This window comes from Cinclus cinclus, chromosome 8, assembly GCF_963662255.1.
Source record: "Cinclus cinclus chromosome 8, bCinCin1.1, whole genome shotgun sequence".
NCBI lineage: Eukaryota > Metazoa > Chordata > Aves > Passeriformes > Cinclidae > Cinclus > Cinclus cinclus.
The window spans coordinates 652,266-673,404 of NC_085053.1; the positions used below are offsets into that span (position 1 = coordinate 652,266).

Sequence of the window (21,139 nt, forward strand, 5' to 3'; positions counted from 1 at the left end):
CTCTCACAGGGTATTTTTGATGAAAATGAACTCAAGGCTTAAAAAAGCAAAGCCCAAGTCCCTTCTGTGACAGCAAATTTCTGATGCTGCAATCCACTTTGCATGGACAGGCTTTGAAGGGTGCCCAGTTCATAACACCATCCACCAAGAGGGGTGCATTACAGTAAAGCATATTGACATGCTTGCTCTTTTCACTGATCCATGCATCGGGCTCTTCTTGAGGTAACATTCAGAGAAATGTCTCATTTACTTGAAAAGAAAAAAAAAATTTCACAGTTTTTGGAGAAAACATTTGGCAGAATGCTGCCATATGCACCAGCATTTGAAAACCAAGCCATTCAAATGCTCATAATTTACTTAATCTCAGCAAGATATTTGGAAATTAGAGGCTTTTTATTACATTTTTCCAAAGCAGCATCACTTTGCATATTGAGCATTAGATCCATCTGGGAAAGTGACACTCAAAACCACAAAGCCTTTTCAAGCCCATACCACCTTGTTGTACCAGGCTCTTCATACACACTGAGCATATTACTTCCAGAAGCTGCTTTTTGGAAATAAGGGTAAGGGCAGACAAAATCTACAAAGAATGTTCAAATGGTGACCATAACAATTACAAGGCTCTCAGAAGCATCTACACTCGAGTGTTGTGATGACTTCCTGCAATTCCTCCTGTTTATTTTAGAATCAGGCACAAGAAAGCAGTTTAGAACTCCTTTCTTGAATAGGCTTAAGAGCTTTAAGAGGTTCAGAATTTCACAGCTGGCTGTACTGACAAATAATTGCAGTTTTGGATCAGTCTGAGCAATAAGCAACATAAGAAAGGAATTTCCAATACACATGCACTGGAGCTGGAGCCTGTTTGGGATTGTACCTGTCAGAGCCCAGAAACTGGAGACAGACTGTGGCTACTTGTAGTTTATTTAAAGAAAACATCTTCTGTCACCCTGCTTCTCAGTCATCACCCTGGTTTTGTTTCATGTATTTGCTATTTAAGCCTGGGAAAGGCAGAATTTTTAGTTAAAATTGTTGATTTTAACTAAACAACACAGCTGCCCACTAAACCTTCTTGACTACGGCACTCTACCTTATACAGAAAAACTCCTACTTTATTCTGAGCCTCCCCTGAAAAAAACACCTGGAGCAGGCATCCAGGAAAGGGAGCAGAATGCAAGAAAAAAAATTCCTGGAATGATTCATTACCAAAGCAGTCAAAACCAAATACCAAGAGCATCGTTAACCTTTATTGCTACAGATCAGTGACACACTCAGGGTAAGGCTTTGAGAAAAAAGGTCATTGCAAAGTCCCTCTGCACAGCCTGGAAGTTTCTAATAGCAGCGTCCCAGACCTTTACAGGTATTTCTGAGATCTGGAGGATCTGGAGGAGCACAGACTTCAGAGCAAGGTGCTGCTGTGAGGCACAGATGAAAAACAAATCTCAAGCTGACTTAAGGCCATGTGCTCCAGAAAAACCATAGTTTTCCAGAAAAATGTTCTAACTAAACAGACGAATCTTACCAAGAGGCTGGATATGAACTGTTCATCCAAGAAATGCTCAGCAATGAAAGATTAACTTTACTATAGGGGTTTTGAACATAAAACTACCCTCCCACCTTCAAAACTACTTTCCTGAATTTCTTTGTGCAGAATATTTACAATGCCCGCTTTCATTCTTAAGCAAACAGCAGGAAGAATATCTTCTTTGAGCAAACAGGTCTGGTTAGAGTGCAGAAATTTGCCAAATATTGATTTTGTTAGGGATGAGCTTGGAATTTCCATCTTGTTTCAGTTTCACATTGAATGAACTTTTAGAAAGTGATTTTTTAAAACAAATGCATTATATTGCATTAAAAGAAGTGAATTAAACTACTTCAGATAATGAACTGAAACAGCTATGATAATTGAGTAATTGAGAGCAGGAGAATTTATCCTTCAGGGTAAAACAGTACACTGGGGAAAATGATGTTGTCCTGAGAGGTTGTGTCTTGCTCAGGCAGGGCCACAGGCAGACACTGTGCCTGACTGGCCCAGATGTGGTTACTGGCAGGACACAACAGCAAGTAAGCCAACTTCTCTAGAATGCTTTATTTTTACAAGCCTTTTCTCCAGGGGCTCTTTCAGTCAGGTCTCTTCCCACTCCTTGTCTATCAGGTTTTATAAAACTTACCCTGAAACCTTTCTGCTTATGTTCTATTAAACCAGATTCAGTGAATACAAATAAGTGAAGGAACTGAAAATTCAATATACAAGCCCTTATTTCTGCTGGAAACTAAGTTAAAAAAATGTTATAAGGAATGCAGTCTTCACAATGTTCGTGTAAAGCATCCTGAGCATCCAAGAGTTACAGGAGAAGCATTACCTGCTTGTAGTTCTCTGGGTGTCTAGTGAGATCAGTTTCTGTGACAGAAAAATGTCCGAGGTTCTGGTCCATGTGGGAGCCACTTGTGAATAAATGGATCTGGAACAGATTGATTCCAAAGATATGTGTCAGTGCAAGGAGCAGATCACTAGCATCATTAATTACCACCCAACAGCTGTGTGGGTTGGCAGTGTGATGTGACCAGTAGGCACAAAACCTTTCCCAAGGGACATGCACAAGTGTGAGTACTGCCCCCAACACAACAGCCAGAATGGACAGGATAAACATGCACCAAAAACACCTCACAAAATGCTCCAGCCCTGCCAGAACCACGTGCAGAAATTGCAACCACTGCTGCTACAGTAAAACTGAAGGTTTCTCTCTTCATCCTGTCTTGAAGTCTTTTCCTTGCATTACACATGGTCTGGGGCATGGCATGAAAGGAGAAACCATTCACCTACACAGCAGCAGTCTTAACTGAGCTGAAATATACTCTCACAATAATTTTCATTTCTTTATTTTAAGTAGAAAATGCTACCTAGTTGCAGTAAGGTTCTCTTTTGCTGCTCCACACTGTTGGTTTTTGCTTACCAAGACCTTGTCCCAGCTGCACTGGTGATAGTATCATCAATTACTTGATGAAGAAGCTTCCCAAGTTAGTCAAGGGAACAATAAAAAGCAATTCCTCCTATTCAGAGCTGATCCCTTTGTTACTGTAATAACTGCAGCTGCCAAACAAGATAGCAGTGCACATTTGTCAGACAATCACTCATATTTCATTAATATTTCTACCAGAAGACAGAGAATGTTTCCTGCTTTTCTTCCTTTATTCTAATACGAACTTTATCACACACTTGGGTATTGACAACTATTTTAAAGTTGACAGGCACTGGGTAATTATCAACCTTTCCGTGAAACTTCAGAATATTTTAGTGTTCCTTTCCCAAAACTCACTGCTGGTGACAACCATCTGTTACATGTGCAGAGCTCTGCGAGTTTAAAAATAAAAGAGCACCTCCCCACACAATGTTCTTCCTTTCCACTTGCCACTCCTCTCTCTCCCTGCTGCACTCTTGTGTAACTCTGGCTGCCAAACCTTGGGGACCCCAGCACCAGCAGCGAATCTCAGCCCGTTTTCCAAGGCACGTGGCAGCAGCATCCCTGGGTAAAGCCCAAAACAAACACAGCAAAGCTGGAACAGCAGAGCAATATGGTGTTCCCCTGAGACCAGACTAGATGGATACCACAATAATCCAGTATTTGTATTTTTGCTATCTCTTATAACTGCTAGAAGGTAAATAAGGCTTTAAGAGGAGAAGGACACCAAAGCAGAAGTAGCAGGTGAGAGGCTGAGAGGCAGAACATGCACAGCTGCTGCTCCCTGGCACTGGAATCCCCCCAGGTGAAGGCAGGTCTGATTTAACCTCACACCAACCTTTGCAAGAGAGCACAGGCACAGCCCCCCCATAGCCAGCACCAATTCCTAAACGTCCTTGAGCTCAGACAAGCTGCTCTCCCTGCAGGGCACCTAATTCACCTAGAGAAGATGGGCAGGGGCCTTGTTCATGGTTCACACACATTTGCATAAGAGGAAAAAATTCTGCTGCATTAAAGAATGCGCTTTGGAGATCTAACAAATTCACCTGGGGGGAAAAAAGCGAAGATTTTCACGCCAAACAGACAAAATATAAACAAACAAGGTGGCAATTCCCAGAGTAACATGGTAGATTTTTCATGTCAAGATACAGATGCATCTAGCAATTGCAGTTTAGCTCACTCATAAATTACTGACAATGAGGTAATTACCCAGCATCAGTCCCTGCCCTCTATTATTCAGAGATCAAGACTTTGTCCTTGTCCCTTTGCTCTTACTACCTCAGATATATAGATACAACCCACCCAATCCACTGCACTACATCTTATTTTATGTTGTTGATCTTAGAGGGGGCACAAGAAACCACTCCAGTCACAGGTGGTAATTCCCAGTGCTGCTCTGCATTCTTACTGACAGTACAACTCTTGCTCTTAGTTCCCAAGCATATTGAAACCATTATCCTTGCTTTACCATGATCTGATAATTCCAATTATGTTAAACTCTTCTTCTACCATTGAGAATTCCACTCATTATCATTTTATTCTTACTAACCCGTATGCACAGCCGATAATCAGATATTCACCTGCTTAAAAAAACCCCAAAATCATCTCTGAACCTGGTCTAACCCTCCACTACTTCAGGATGGAATATAGTGGAAAATACCCCCAGGAAATCCATCAGTTTTGCAGAAACTCATCTGTTTCTCTGTTTTTAATAGCATGTTGATTGTGACACAGCGCATTTAACAGAGTCCCCCAAAAATGAAAGTTTCACACTTTACAGGTTCCTGTTTTGCTGAAACTATGCAAGGCCTCTCACTCACATCTTTTAAAGCAAAGACTAAATAAAAACAACTGCTCTCTCCTATGAATTCAAGAGGGATCAAAACCCAGGCAGACAGATATTCTTCTGGCATTTGACAGAATGAAATAGAAAGAGAACAGAAGGAAGCAACAGACGTGCCTTACATAGTAATGTGTTCTCCATGTTCCCATGTATTTGAAGGCATACCAGGTAAATATGTACCACTGACAATTTTGAAGGAATTAGAATGGTATTACTACATTATACTTTCAAAGCCAGCCAACCTGTCCGTGTTGAGAAACCATTAAAATGTTATTCAACAGCTCATAGCCTCAGGCTGCAAAATTCCTCAGATACAGAGAGGTTAAGATTTCCCTCAGGAAGTCTTCCTCCTCCAGCAGGACATGTGTGCTTCTGTAAGCTTCAACATCCCTTCTGGGAGCTGAAGCCACTGCAAAGCAGCTCATCAGAGCAGCCAGCCAAGAGGAAGAGCCAGGCAGGCACCCAACCAGCAACTCCCAGCACAGGACCAGCTGCAGTCCTAGGGAGGCTTCCCTCTCTTGGGGACAGCAGAACCTCATCCCATCCACCTCAGGTGGCTGCAGGCAGGATGGAGGAGACAGAGGACGCAGCAATATTCATACTGAAAAATGCAGAGTGGAAGGAAGAGCAGTCATCTTCTGAGTGAGAACGTCTTTTCCAACTGTTCTGTGCTCTTCTCAAAAGGGCCCAAATAGAGAAAGAAGCATTTTAGAGCCCATGTGAGTCACAGAATGAATCTGCAGAAGTGTTGTCACTAGCTGACAAAAATTACAGCTCCTGATCAGCAGTAAATAAGATTGTTCCACAGCTGAGACACATAACCTGGTACATTATAAACAGAGCGAGTAAAAGCCATAATTAGCATTTTGTAGAGAAAGCCCTCTGTAAATCTGTCAGCATAATTAAAAAATGTAACACTCATTAGCCTCTTGCATACTGTGTGTGTGGTTTATTAGAGGAAAGCAGCAGCTCATATAGAGGTCACACTGAGGCACTTCAGTCTTCTAGCACATAGAATAGTTTAAAAGTTTGGATATTAATGCAGCAGTAAAAGCACTTTCTCCAGAGTCAGGAAATATCAATTATTGTTTATACAGCTGTTAAATTGTGGAAGTATGTCGTATTTTGTGTTACTGTAAATGCTAACATTAAGGTGGCACTGTAATGAAGTTCTTCCAAAGTCACATTTACCTTTCAATTCTGCTTTTAATTCAGGCTAAAATATAAATCAGAGCACTGCACTTTATTAGAGCTCTGAACAGAACTCCCACAGCTGCACACATAATATCAGTGTGGGTTCATACATGGAGGAGCTGGGCTCAGTTCCACCCTCCTTTGTGCACCTCCATGGTGGCAGCCCTGACTGTGACAATCACCACCAGCACCAGTTCAGCCCAGCAGTGACTGCTGGAGAAGGCAGTAATGACAGCTCTGGGAAACTGGATGAACACAGACACAATTCATCCTTCTGCTTACTCCTCCAGATTCTGGAAATCCTGGCACAGGGACCTGCAGCATAACTAATTGTTGGAAACTAGAAACCTGGGGTTTTTGAGCTTTCTGTGCTTTCTGACACTGACCCCCCAACAGAACACTGCCTTTGACTTGAGGCCTTGGAGAAGGCTTCCAAATTTAAGTAATAGAGTCACGGGTGTGTAGTTAGAATAGAAGTGTGTGATTTCACATAGTGAAGGGTTTGAAATTTGGGGTTTTTATAATATAAAAATAGGTATGTGACAAGATGGAGGATTTGGGGTGTTGTCTCCTTTCTGTCTTCTTCTTCATGATTTCAAGTAATAGCTTCTGGCTGGACAGTTAGTGTTGCATTGAGGGTCACAGGAGTTTGGTTATTGGGTCAAAAGTATAAATAATATAGGTGTTAGCTTTTATTTGGACTGTTTAGCTTTAAAAGACCTTGTAACTAGCTAGATTCAGCTTCATTTTGCTCACTTTTAGCTGGTAGCTAGAAGTGTTGCAGAACTCTCTGTACTTTAGATAAGATTTAATAAACAACCAAGCCCAAACACGAGAAAATTTGTCTCCTTTGTGTTTTTAATCCTGACTCTGAGTAAAGACAGAAGGAACTGCAGACAAACCACTAATTAAGTGGTGCAGATACCACCTTTACAATTAACCTGTCTCTTGTAGTTGTCTGACTGTCCCAAATTTAGCACACATTTTGCCTTAAAGGGGAAGATAAAGTCCAAGTTTATCTCAAAGTACAACTTCCATAGGAGGGTCACCATCTCTCCTCTCCCCATCAACAAGTTTAGCCTCCTGCCCCATCAGCACATCTCTTGATTACCTCATTGCCTCGTTTGGACTGCTGAGAGTATCTCTGTTTGTGCTCCAGGTCCCAGGTTTGACCTGCTCTTAATTCTTCCTTAGCCTCATTAACTGCATGCTGAGGCACTGGAGCTGCCTAATGATTTGTTACTGTCAAGCCTCACATAAATCAGAGCACTGATGATGACTTATGGAGGCATTTGCCTCACCTACTAGAAAAACCAGCACACCTTCACCAGAGGTAGTTTATCAGGGGGAGAAGATGCCAATCATTTCACTTGAGATTCACCTCTCCCAACCCCATCACAGTCCGTGATCACAGAGCAGAGCCAAGGACTGCCCGGGCACTTAGAGGGAATTGCCACCTTTGTTCCCAGACCAGGGAAGCACATCAGCAGTGGTCAGTGAGAAGCAAAAGGTTATTTTAGATGCTGCACACACAGCATCTGATCCCTCTTCCCCAGGGCTGTCAATCAGACGTCTGCCCTAGCAATCAATTCATGGAAAGAACAAAATGTAACCTCATTATAGTTTTTAGCACTGCTCTGCCAGACACAGGATCAAAACCAAGAAGGGATCTTTATTCAAAGGTGAAGATGATTCTGACAACTTTTTGATGTTTATTTTGGGAAGAAATGTCCCCAAACCATTTTTAGTCTCAAAAAAAAAAAAAAAAAAAAAAAGGATTTCTGTGAAGGTTTTGAGTACAGTAACAGCTGGCCCCATTTAGGTTATCTAAAGAGATATAAATGGAGAAAGGGGACCTAGGGAAAGCAATTCTTAATAACTTTTAGGACTGTCTTAAGACCTGTATTTTAAATTTGTTTCTGGAGCCACCATCACTGTCAGCTTTGGGACTGAAGGCTGGTTCCATCCTAAACAGACAGAATGCTCCCAGATGTCTGTGATTAGACAGGCATCTACACACTCAAATGGGAAGAGAACTGGAACCTCAGTAATGCAGGCACCATTACTGATTCCTGATTTAAAAGCAGATAAATTTTGGGTTCTGCTGAGATGTCCCCTAGCCCTTTGGAAAGAGATTTTGCATTTCATTTTGCTACTATTATTTTCAATATTTATGCTTAACATTCTGAATGCACATTTCCAGTGAACTTAAGAGTTCTGCATTGCTACTTCTTATCTGGGGAACCGGAATGCTCTGTCTTGTTTCTACCAGGCATTTTCTGGGAAAAACAGCAGCAGCTTGTGGTTCCAGAAGTGACTAATGTGCCAACCTGAAAAAGAGACTTTTATACAATTACAGCCTTACAAACACTGAACACACTACATTTTCTCATGGTTCTGCCACACTGGGTAAAGACAGAGGTGCTTACATTCAGAGTAATTCTTACCTACAGGAAATGCAGAACTAGCAAACAAGAATAATCTGTACATTTAGCTCTAGCTGACAAGGCTTTTAAATAATAAACTATGTCATAGTGAGTTAGAAGAATCATTTACCTTGTGCAGAAGTTTGCACTGTTCTTGGTGCTGAGCGTGCAAAGTACACCACTGCAACCTCAGCCTCCCGTTTAACCACTGCAGGTACCGAACATCCACTCTGTCCTCAGCTCCTGCTTCACTTGTACCTTCCAGGCTGCTGGGCACATCATCTTCACACTGAAAGCAAGAAAGAATACCAGACTGCTTTTCATTCATTTCAACATTTTCAAGTCATTCAGGAGTGAACTTGCAAGACATGTAGGTCAAATCACCCTAAAATGAAGTCAATTCCAGCAGTACAGAGAAATCAGAACACAGGAGTGGGAACAGCCTAAACAAGTAGAGAAGTGTGGAATAAATATCAGCTTCTCAGCTGTGATGTGGTGAGGTGTCTCCTCTCCTATCTTTCATTTTCCATACCCAGGAAGACACAGTGTTCCTGAGACAGCAAGCATGTTTTTTACCCAGATGGGAAAAATTTTATTTTGACTGGGTTCTGATATGTCAAAGAATATAAAAAACAGATTTAGCTCCTGCAGTGTCTTCCTGAGACCCTATTTTGTAAATCAATAACTTGCATAGGGACAAAATCATGGGCCTGTGCTTGCCCAGCTATTTTCTTTTCTCCATCCAGCATTTCCTGTCTGGCAGGATTGAGGAAAAGGAAAAATCATGCAGCTGGCAATGGCCAGGACTCCACAGAGGCACTGCCAGCTACAGCTGTATCGTCTCTCTTGCTTGTTTTGCCTTTTTCTAGAGTAATTTGGAAGGAAGAAGAGAGAAGGACAGAGTTTCCATTTGTTCATCTTGTTCCACTTTCCTTATGCTGCAGATAAAAAAACCCAACAGCAGCTAACACCTTCATCTTCTGATGAAATTTCTGCAGCACATTTCTGTCTCTTTTTCTCAAGGAACACAGGGAATTCCACCTCCCCCAGCCCCTTGCACAAAGAGATCATTCACATGTACAGACAGATCTCTCTGTTTTCAGCTGAGACTCCTGCAGATTCCAAATTAAAAGGGGAAGAAGCCATGGGTAGTTTTACTTCTGATGACAGTAATACCATTTAAAGTGAAGCTTCCCATTTCATGCAGTCTATAGGAATGACACACAATAAACACAACCCATCATTCCAAACGTTTCTACTACAACATGTCATCAGAAATAGGAATAACATAGAACTGCAAAGACCTGCTTATTCAGAATGGATGTTTGCCATTCTGAAAGGAAGTGTCTCCCAGTTCTTAGACTCTCAAGACATTTCTTTAAAGTGGAAATTTAAAAAGCCTACTTGAAACATGACTGTTTTCAAGAAAACACTTAGGCAGATATTTGGACCCACAGACCTTGATGGTATTTAAACATATGTGCTTCCCTGCTTCACAGACTTCCATGTTCAGTAAAATCTTAAAAGGATCCAGTTGGCAGGCAAAGCTTGAATGTAGCACCAATTTGGATCCTAAACTAACAATGCAAGCTGTAAAATTAAGATATTTAATCTTGCCTTAAATGCAGATCTCAACAGAAGTGTGCCTACAACCATGATCAAATAAGCCTCCTAACACTTGTTTTAGCCTAAATATCTCCAGCTGACAGGGCCTCTATTACAATGAGTGTTCCTATTATTTGCAAGCACAAAAATGCTGTTCTGGTCATATACCAAACTGTATCAATATTACAGGCTTGTTCCCTTTTGCTCTGTGGTTCAGATAAACACATGCTATAAATCACAGAGGTGCAGGGCTGGAAAAGGGCTTCTCCTCTGAAAGGCAGAGATTCACCTTTAACCAGGAAAAAAAAAAAGGGGAAAGGGGAAAGGGGAAAGGGGAAAGGGGAAAGGGGAAAGGGGAAAGGGGAAAGGGGAAAGGGGAAAGGGGAAAGGGGAAAGGGGAAAGGGGAAAGGGGAAAGGGGAAAGGGGAAAGGGGTTTGTGCCAATTCCAATGTCCTTCTTCCTCTGCTCCTTTGTCTCCAGGCTCCTCTCCTCCACTGTTTTTTTGGGAAATACCCTGTTCTGCCCCAGACAGGATGCTTTCTGGACCAGGAAACCACATAGATATGATTACCAAGCTGTCCATCAGCATAAGCCAAGCAGTTGGGTATTAGTCCCAGCAACAGAGAAAAGCCCCGTGTAAAGAACATTAAAACACCACACATAACCAGCTAGAAAGCCACAAGGCCGAAGACAGACTTGGGAATCCCAGATTAAAATCTGCATTGTCCATAATTTACAGTTCCATACCAACTTCCCTGGTTAGAGGTTTCAGAACAACACAAATACTGCTCTCCTGAGGATTTATTTCAGGAAGGAATGGCATTAGACTCGATTGCTTTGGCTTTACAGTGACAAACACCATGCAGAGCTAATTTTATTGTAGCAACCTGCCTTATTAATATTAAAATAAGGAAGCCAGCCAATGCATTTTTAACAGGATCGCTCCATTATTTATTTCAAACTGCAAAAAAAATTTACTTTTGCTATGAAATACTTAGCCTGGCATAAAGTAAACAAGGTAAAAAAAAAAAAAAGAGGTCTTGCATGTTATACCGTGACCTCAATTTCCAGTCCCATCTTTACAATCTAAGACTATTTACTGCTCCTCTCAGTGGGTGAAAAATCACTAAAACACCAGCCCAAGCTACAGGCTTTGCTTCACTGTGTATTTATCTAATCTATGCAGCAACCCAGGTACACACCTACGTTCACTCTGAGATACAGAAGTGCAGATTTTTCAGTCCAATTCACAGAGAGAGCAGCCAAGGCAACCACCCAGAGACCTCAGCAGCCTTCCCACAGCTGGAATGCTCCAGGCCACTTTTGGAAGAGATCATTCCACAGCCACTTCCCAGAGAAGCACGTTCTGCAATTAATTGTTTGCTGCAACTAATGCTTCTCTTTGATTCCATCTCAGAAAAGGGATGTGCCTGGATCAGCTGCAGGAATTGGTAGTGCAAAAGTCACATGAGCAAACACCAATGTCCTCATCACCATGCTGAGTTTCTTCTCCATTACTGCTGATACCTGAGCTGGTCTGGTCAAACTGGGCGATGTGGACCTGCCAGAGCACCCAGAGCAGTGTAACTTAGTAAAACTGATTAAGCAGAAGACAGAATGAAGTTCCTCATTTCCACTCTCACCATAACTCACCCCAAAGGAGCCTTCTACCCTAAAAGCTCCAAATTCTGTTAGAACTTTTCAGTATCCACTCCTTGGCAAGACTAAGAAAAGCAAGCACCAGACTGATCAAAGTGACAAGCATATATTTACACAAGCTCTCCCCAAGCCAGTTTCTGAACCATCACCCTGCCCACACTTCAGCAGAACCAGCTCTCCTGTGGTGAAAGATCCAGGAGAAACGAACAGCTAAGCCCCAGAAGAAATACACATTCCAGCACCACCCATCACCATCCCAGTTCAGGTAGCTGACAGACTACAAAACCTGTCCCAGGCTTACAAATACACCTCTGGCTTAGTCACACCTAAACACAGTTTATGTCCCAAAAGCACAGATTTAACAATTTTTGCAAAGCAGCCTAGAATCCGGTCTTTAACACTCAAGTTTTGCCCTCAACATTCCATTCCAAGCTATTTCAAGTCAAATCATTAAAAAAAAAAAAATAAAGTCAGATCATTCCAAAGAAGGCTTGTGGTTAGACAATGCAGCAAGTGCATAAAAAGCCTCCAACACTGCCCAAGTCCTCCTGGCAGAATTGTTCTGAGCAGACAAGTCAGTCATGGAATACAGTGAACTAAAAAAGCCTTTAGATATGAAAGTACTCAGAGGAAAAGAATAAGGGGTGGGAGAATGGAGGACGTGAAAAAGACATGATGCTGTATTAATCTTCAGTCACATTCCATACATCTGAGGAAACAACTTGCATGCAACATGCTTCGAGACAAATTAAAGATTAAGAAGTTCCAACTTCAACAGCAGAAATGAAGCTGTTCTTTTTGGTTTGAAATACAAAGCAATCCCACGTTATCAGAAATCAGAGAGCAGGTGTACCAACAATGGATGGAGATAAATTAAACAAGTACTTCATCATATAAATACTTCATGAAAGAACAACACAAGCACCAGCAGTGTGTTGGCAGACATGTGAGGGAGCATTTCTTCTACTACTTGTTCACTTTGAGGATTTTAGTGACTTGGTACGGAGTAGATCTTGTTCTGTTCCTACACTCTGAATTTTACACAAACTGCAAAACTGATTTAATGCAAAATTCCTCTGCAGTCCTGCTTATGGCATATCATCAGATCTGCAAGGAATCATTGAGACTTTCTATACTGTTTCTACCAATATAGGAATCTTCGAGGCTTATAAATCCTTACCTTAATAAATTCACTGTGCCCTGTGCAGGCAATGGGAAAGAAAAGGCTGTGCTGCCTGCGCTGCTGTAGTACACAGCAATGGCAGGGCTGGCTCCCCCAGAGATGTTATTCTCTGACTGTGAGCTGCCACCTGTCGGCCCAGGACAGACACCAGCTCATCCCCACGGAGCTGTGCCTTTCCCAGCCATCTTCCAAATCTCTCCAACTCTCTGGCACCACACTCTCTGCCTCCACATCTGGACAACCAGCAAGCACTCTGCTGCTCATGCTGCCTATGGAGGAACAAGCCTGCTGGAACATGGATAAGGTGTTTAACCCATGGATAGATGCACTAGGTCAAATCCTTGAGCAGAGCAACACAAAGCAGCTGCCAGCTGAACCCTCTAGTACACATTCCCAGACCACTGCTTACCTGCACTGGGCCTACCCTGGCTCCAGAGAGAAAATATTTCCTCAGTTACCACTCAGATCTTAACCACACTAAGCACCCAGCCTGGTATCACAAAGGTGGGTAGGAGCATATTTAGATTCTCACTGTAGGGCTCAGGATAGGCAAGGCAATCACATAAATCAAGCCAATAAAGTGCTCCTGCAGATTTACTGAGTGCTCATTCCGAACTGCTCATAATTCACACGGTGGTTTTGATGTCACATAACATATGTTAACTTCTGTAATTACACATCTTTAAACAGAACATCTTTTTTTTTATTTTAATTAAACACCATAACCAGCAATAACAGTATCAGACATGCTTTCTTAATTAATACAGACATATATCTATCTGCAGGAGGGGAAAATGTGAAAAGGAACAATCTGAACAGATGAATGCGAAAGGGACAGCAGTATTTTCATTAATAGCATCATAAACAACACTAAATGGATTTCCTCCTCGACAAGGCAGGATCCAGATTAGATTTATGCAGGGAAAGATAGATGGTGTAAAAACCTATTCCCATATGGTGCACATACCAATTAAATCTCCAGATATTTGAATAGGAGAGTAAGTTTTCTACAAATGTAAGTGCTCACAACATCCAAGTTGTGCTCACATCGCATCCAGCAATAAAAAAAGTAAAATCCTGTGTTTCCGCAAGGCCTTTTAGCTTTTAAATTTCTATGCCTTTTGTAAGAATTACTACTCACAACAGCACTCCCAAGAGCTTACTCTTGGCAAAGAGTGAAAAAGAGAAGGTGCTGAGGGAAGACAGAAAATCTGAACACAGCTCTTACCTATGCCTGCCTTGTTCAAACAAGCCTCTCTGGCAGTAGCCACAGGCCTGAGGCACTGGAGCAGTCAGTCCTTTATCCCTTCCTTCCCCACTCATTTGGGAGGTTATTTCACAGCTCTGCAGTACAGCAAAACCACGATGCCTTTAAAAGAGCTCAGCAGTGCTGCCTCATCTTTGGAGCTGCAAGGTTTCAAAAGGACATTAAAATCCCAGTGCTTACTGCATTATATATTCAGACAAAACATGGGAACTAAATATCCTAAGACCAAGATAGGGTAGACCTTATCTGGGAGAGGTTCTGCAGGGCTCATGAAATGCAAGACACGGAAAACATCTTGCACTGCTTTTTCCCCCACTGCCTGCAGCTATAGTTCCCCTTGCTCCACTGTGGAAAGAGGGGCAGTCCCTGGAGGCAGAAAGATGCAGCTCCCTGCAGACACAGCACACCTGGAGCTGGAGGAGCACAGGGGAACAGAACCTGCCCTGCAGGAGGGAGGAGGCAGAGCTCTGCCATGCAGTGGGACATCAAAACCAGATGTTCACACTGAACTCCAAAGGCTGGGAGGATGATCAGAACAGACCAAGGGTACTGGCTGCTCCCCAGCACTGGAGGGCAGGAGAGGCACTGGAACATGTTAGAATCCCTCCTGTTTCCCCAACAGCCAAGGAAGGAGCTCCCTGTGCTGGATTTCAGCAGAGTACCAGTATGACTGTGGTAAACCTTCCTGCTAGCACACCACTCCTCACCACCTTCTCCTCCCACAGCTCCAGTGCCTGTTGCTGAACCCCACCCAGAACACATCAGCTGTAATGTCAGATTCAAGAAATTCTGCAACTCAGACATTACCAGATTCAATAAATTACAAGCCTTCCAGACCAGTTCAGACTTGTCTTTTAGAGTATTTTACTTTGACATGCTGTCTGGAAAAAGAAAATAAAAAAACCCAAACATCAAACCCACTTCTTAATTGTGCATTCACTGCGTCAAGCAAAGACAAATGTTGCTAACTGCACATCTTCCAGTGCAGCACAAGAAGAAGGTACCATGACAAGCTCAAAGTATGCCACAACAGACTTGGCCAGCCACGTTGAGATGAGGAAAATCCTGCAGGAGAAGCTTCATGGATGAATTTTTAAAAAAGAGTGTTCCTTAGCAGCTACTGAATCCAGCAACAGTAATAGCAGGAAAAGGGCAAAAACATAAATGGTGACAGTTACTAGGAAGATAGGAGGACAAACAGAACAGACAGTGTAAGCTGAGGGACCAAGGGAGGAAAACCAAAAAATGAAAGCTGACAGACTAATATAGCTCATAAAGATCTGGAAAGTAATTATGCTTCTGAGTCAGAATCAATAAGGTTAATAAAATTCCCTCCCCTATCCTCGCTGGAATTGATGAAAACATGGAAAAAAATGCAGAAAACTACTTTGCACTGAAACTAGTGCCCAAGGTTTCCTGATTTTCTGCTGGGGGGAACACAGAGCTCGGCTGCTACTTTAACTTTCTTCTAATAACATGGTTTATGGAACAGCAGTGACTGTCAAGTTCTCTGTAAAAGAAAGGCATCTCAACAACAGGATTAGACCAAGCATAAGCCTTACACCATACTGGAAACAGCCAGTGAGCCAAACTAGACCATGACAAACAAAAGATTAATCAAACTGCAAACCTAAGGGTCAGAAGCAAGGTTTATCTTCATTTTTGCCCGCCAGAAGTAATTAAACTGAGTTCATTTTGGTGTGCTAGAGACACATGCATGAATTCCAAGCACATGAGACATAATAGCTCTATTTGTTGATTACTGCAAATTCACAAAAGGGAAGGGGCATCCAATTTCACTCAGAGGGCCAGAAGCAGACAGAGGGAATTAGTGGAAACAAGAACCAGTGTTTGCACAACATCTCCTGATGATGATGAGGGATGTAACATCACTACACCCATTTAAAAAGCTCAACAGCCTCCACGCACAATTAAATTACAGGGCACACAGATCAATTTCAGCTGTAGAAATAAAAGCAGTACAGGCAGCATTCCTCCCTGGAAACACGAGAATACATGCTCACAGAGTACTGCTATTACCTGCCCAAACCATCACAGATTTGGAGAAAGATCACTGAAATGCAAAAAGCAAGGTAAATACAAATTAGTCAAATACTGAATGTGCTAAAAACGCAAGTTTATATCAATTATATACTTCTCAGAGAGAATGAGAACTTCCCAACTCCCCAGGTGTGCCTTGCAAGTTCAGTGAAGGAGACAGTTTCAGTACAGGTTTTCATCTGTGTCTTGTACACTAGGATTTGTTACGTGTGAATAGGAATCAATAAATGGCACTTGAGAATAATCTGCATGTACATGATCACCAAAGCAACAGAGGGCATTGAGACAAACAACACAACAGTGCATATCTGAGATGGAAACCCACAAGGGGTGTCAAAAGCCTTTAAAAACCATGTCCATCAATGACTGGCCCAGTGCTTTAATGCAATTAGCAGGGAGAATTCCCAAGCAGATGCTTCAGTGCATCGATGTGAGCCTCCAATTCAGACTGGACTTAAGTCTTTATAGATCTAACAGAGTTAGTGATTACTTCTCCTAAAGAGTTGGCCCAGGCAAGGTTTGAACCTTCACTTAGTGCCTCTGGAGTCACCAACCTGCTGACAGTGAGCACAGCAAATTCAGAAAACCAGAACTGCTACAGCCCAGTAAAAACTCTAAAATTTATCATGGATTATGGATCCCCTCCTCCTGCACAGTAACACAGTTTGCTCCTTTAGCTGTTTCCCCTCACAGTTTATAAACTCTACATGCCAGAAGAGAGCAGGGCTGAGCAAGGATCCTTCAGCCCTTCTCACTGGGGCAACCTGCCCAAGGCACCATGATCCTGGCTCAGGAGAGACTGCACCACTACCCTGCCAAAAAACACCAGCTGGAGGTGCCCTGAAGGAAGGAATCTCTTACCTAACACACAAAAGCAGCCAAACCCCAGCACCACCCCAGGCTACCAAGCATGCCTGTCCTTACCACAACCACCTCACAGTGAGTTCTGGCTACAGCAGTGCTACCTCTTACCACCTTTCATCATCTTGGAGTTTATGATTCCACTGAACTTTTGATTCTGAAGATGTAAGTGCATGTAAAAGTCAGCTTGTGGTAGCTTTCCCCAGCCCAGGATCAAAAGATTAAGAATTCCATGCAGAGCTTGAACTCCTTGTCCATGTGTTGCTAAGGAACTGCAAAGGAAAAAAAAAGGCCAGAGTGTGGCTGCTTGAAATGAAATTATTTAAATTAATTGGCCCTTGATATGTTGGGTACTTGGCAAATTATCTGGAATTCAGCAGGCTTTGTTTTAAACTTAGACTGAAAGAATAGTCAGAACATGACTGCACACTTAATTTAGGGATTAGCTCCATTCTCTTTTCTCACACAACAGACCCCATTCATCTTTGTGAATTTCAGACAAAATTTTAAAAGCAAAGCACATGAATATCAGCTTGAACTAGACCTATGCCTACAGTTATTGAGACTGCTTTCCTTTTAAATGAAGACAAAGAGTAAGGATTCTCTGAATTTATTCTCACTGGTAGCCCAACAGATGCACTTTTCCAGCAAGTACTGGCTTTCACACTTTGCTCATTTTGGCAGAGATCTCAGCCACACACAGAACCAAATGTTTTGCATGGATTTTTGTTTTGCAACATTTTCACTTCAGGAAAATATTTTCAGTTATTTGTCATCATTAAAGATTCCATTCAATGGAAGGTTTTTCAAGTTATTAATTGAGAATTTCATTTCAGTTGTTTTAAAGAGCATTTCCTTTTCTTTCTTCTATTTTTTGAGACAAATCTCACCCAAGCGAAGGTTTTTTCCTCTTTTACCTTTTTCCTTCATTTTACTGCAATAGAAGAGTTAAGACTGCAGAGACTACACCTCTTGTGTGCTAACTGACAAGATGTCAGGTATCAAAGTGACAACCTCACCTTGCCCCTCTCTCACTGAGATTTTGGGGTTTTACTGCTGAACACTGGCTGATGAGCAGGCTTTGCCACATGATTATCTCACAAAATAACAACAGCCAGCAAATAACAGTTTCTAACAACAGCAAAACTTCAAACTTTTATGAACCAAACAAACAACAGGCTTCCATGAGTGGTTTACAAGGAGCTGATTCACTGACCAAAATTAGGTGTGTGACCCACCCATCTCCTCCTCACCCACCACCGACCCCTTGCATCCCTGCCACTGCATTCCTAGATCTTCATTTGGTTGCCTCCTAAAGGCTGAATTTATTGGTTTTGCAATGCCCAGTTGATCAAATAAAAGCTAAGACCTCTCCCTCAAAATTCCATTTGTTTTAACTTTCTTGTGATGGAGAATCACAAACCCCACTAGTTATGCTGTAAATGCATTTTTTTCCCTGTAAATATCTATTTTTATTGGAGTATGAACACTGCTGGATGAACAGCATACAAGAAATGTTTCCATGAATACAATGAGCTTTATGTACACAAGCTAACTCCAAATTCCAGTCTATGCAATTTTTACATTTTTTTGTCTGGTCTATTGGAGAAAAAAGAAACAACCAAACAAAAAACACACCAAACAAAAACCAACCTTCAGACTCTTAAGCCTTTCCAAACACTGTTTTAGACAGTTACTGAGTAAAAACATTTAACAGGCATTCCATGCTTTTTGAGAAACTTAAGTACAGCAGGTGAGAACTGACACACCAGTATGTATGGCCATAAGAGATAACATTCAATTACCATAGTTCTTTCATCCCTTTTTGGGAAATGCAAAACTTAAAGCCTTCAGAGAAAACAACACAGGTGCTGCCCCATTCCCTGAATTCATGTCACATTTCACTTGTCTCTCTTTTGTAACAGAAATTAAGGACACACACAAAAAAACCCCAAAAAACCTGCTACCACAGATGAAAAGCAAGAAAAAGGTAAAAGAGAAGTTTAAAGTAAAAAGTTCTCCAACAGTGGTTTTTTTTTCAGAAATCTCAAGGCACCCTTCACATAAGTGGATAGCACTGCCACTCAGCTCAGCCTCTTGTGCTCTCTCTTCAGTGCAGCAAATAATTGTAGTGCAGCAAGAGTGGTCCCTTTCCTCAAAATACTTCTTGTCATGTTGTTACAAAGAGGATTCTTTCCTTTGAACTGTTTTCCATTTGTACAAGTGTTTTCTTTATGAAGACATAGTTTTTATATTATAGCTTTCCAAACTTTCACTTTCCTGCTTTGCTGCCCCCTAAAAAGGCTCTAGAAAACCAGGGAAAAACATACAGGGGTTCATGAAAGACCACAAACTTTAGACACCACGAGATTATCAGCAAGTAGAGTTTCCAACCTTCAGTGTCCCTTGCCAAAAACCTAAAATTCAGTGACCCTGTCATTTTGAAGCAGGCTGAGCAGTAATTAGTGTCTGACTGAATGATGTTTACTTCAGAACAGACTTCCTAAATGCTAACAGCTTTCATTAATAGAAAAAACAACACACTCCACTGGACTCTCAAAGAGGTTACAAGGTCATTAGTTACTTCAAGAGCATGAGTTGCCATTTAAGACCTTGTTGTTCGCCTTACCCTTAGCCCTCTACCCAATAGTGCCAACACACCCAGCACTCAATGCTAACCTGTTTGCCTGCCCTGCAGAGTCACTCACAGTTCATTCTGGGAGCCCAAAACCCCGAAGCAAAGAGATTGAAGAGATTCACTTACTTGCACTCCTGTGAGACAGTGGTCTCACCTATACTAGAAACAGAAATAAGGGAATTCAGGCAAGGGTGGGAGTTTGATAAAGAGAAAGAACCCTGATGAAGTGCATAGGAAAAGCTTAAAGAAAGGAAAGAAAATAGCTGCTGGCCTTTTTTAAAGCTGAAATCACTCATCTGCCAACCCATCACACACTGCTGGTAACACAGCTGCTGTTACAGGTGGAATAGAGATAGTGCTGAAGGCAATCTTGCCCCTGATGAGTTACAGCTGTACTAATAAACAAAGAGTGAAAGCAGCCTTGCCCTTAACAGGACACAGCTATGTGAGCATGGGTGTTATAAAGCCAGTTGAAATTTCCTTGTGTTGTGAGGAGGAGAAGTTAGGATGCTGTGTGAGGGATAGGAAGGAGTTGGCTGTCAGAGAAGGAGTTTGTATTATGTGGAGCTGCCTGGGGGAAGATTACAGGGAGAAGGCATGAAGGTTTTACTGAAGGACAATAAGGGATAGATGCTTGTATGAGTCAGGAAGCCACCAGCAATTGGTGCCCTGTGTGTGCTGCTACTGACAACAGACAGGGCAGGGTGGAAGGACACGCTGGTGCCCCGTGTCAGGAGCTGTTGATGGCAGGGCAGGGTGGAAGGACACGCTGGTGCCCCGTGTCAGGAGCTGTTGATGGCAGGGCAGGGTGGAAGGACACGCTGGTGCCCCGTGTCAGGAGCTGTTGATGGCAGGGCAGGGTGGAAGGACACATGCTCACCGTGCACACAGAGGTCTCGTCCCCAGTCTGTACCCTGTTCCGAGCCAGGAGCTGCTCCAGGAGATGCAGGTTCTGCAGCAACCAGGAGAAGGCCAGCAGCAGCTCACGGCTGCCTACTGAGCCATCAGCAGGGAGCTGCTGCAGCTGTGGCCGCCCATAGCCGTGGTACCACAGTGCCCACTTCACAAACCTCACCTGGCTACCTGCAAGAACAAAACAGCCCAGAGTGACACCCTGCAGCCATGCATTCATTGCCCCAGCTCCACAGCTGCAGCCTCCTCTGATGGCAGAGGTTGGAACCTTGAAGTTCTAACCTGGAAGTTTTGAACTTTCTGTGCTTTCTGACGCTGATGCCCATGAGAACACTGCTTTGGACTTGAGGCCTTGGAGAAAGCTTCCAAATTTAAGTAATAGAGCTAAAATCACTGGTGTGTAGTTAGAATAGAAATGTGTAATTTCACATTTCAATTTAGAGTTTTAGAGTATAGTAATAGAGGACAAAACGGATGTTCTTAGGTGTTATCTCTTTCTTCCTTCTTGCTCCTCCTTCATTTTAGTTTCAAG

General features: G+C 42.4%; 1 protein-coding gene across 1 annotated transcript in view; it reads right to left on the bottom strand.

Annotated features, from left to right (window-relative positions):
• The window catches only part of TEDC1 (tubulin epsilon and delta complex 1), a 69,926-nt gene that overhangs the window by 40,478 nt on the left and 8,309 nt on the right, over positions 1 to 21,139 (bottom strand). Inside the window, exons 3-5 of the mRNA XM_062497700.1 lie at positions 20,576 to 20,778; positions 8,551 to 8,709; positions 2,361 to 2,459 (exon numbers count right to left, since the gene is read on the bottom strand). Of these exons, the coding sequence (XP_062353684.1) occupies positions 2,361 to 2,459; positions 8,551 to 8,709; positions 20,576 to 20,778 (461 nt within the window). The remainder of the gene's footprint in view (positions 1 to 2,360; positions 2,460 to 8,550; positions 8,710 to 20,575; positions 20,779 to 21,139) is intronic.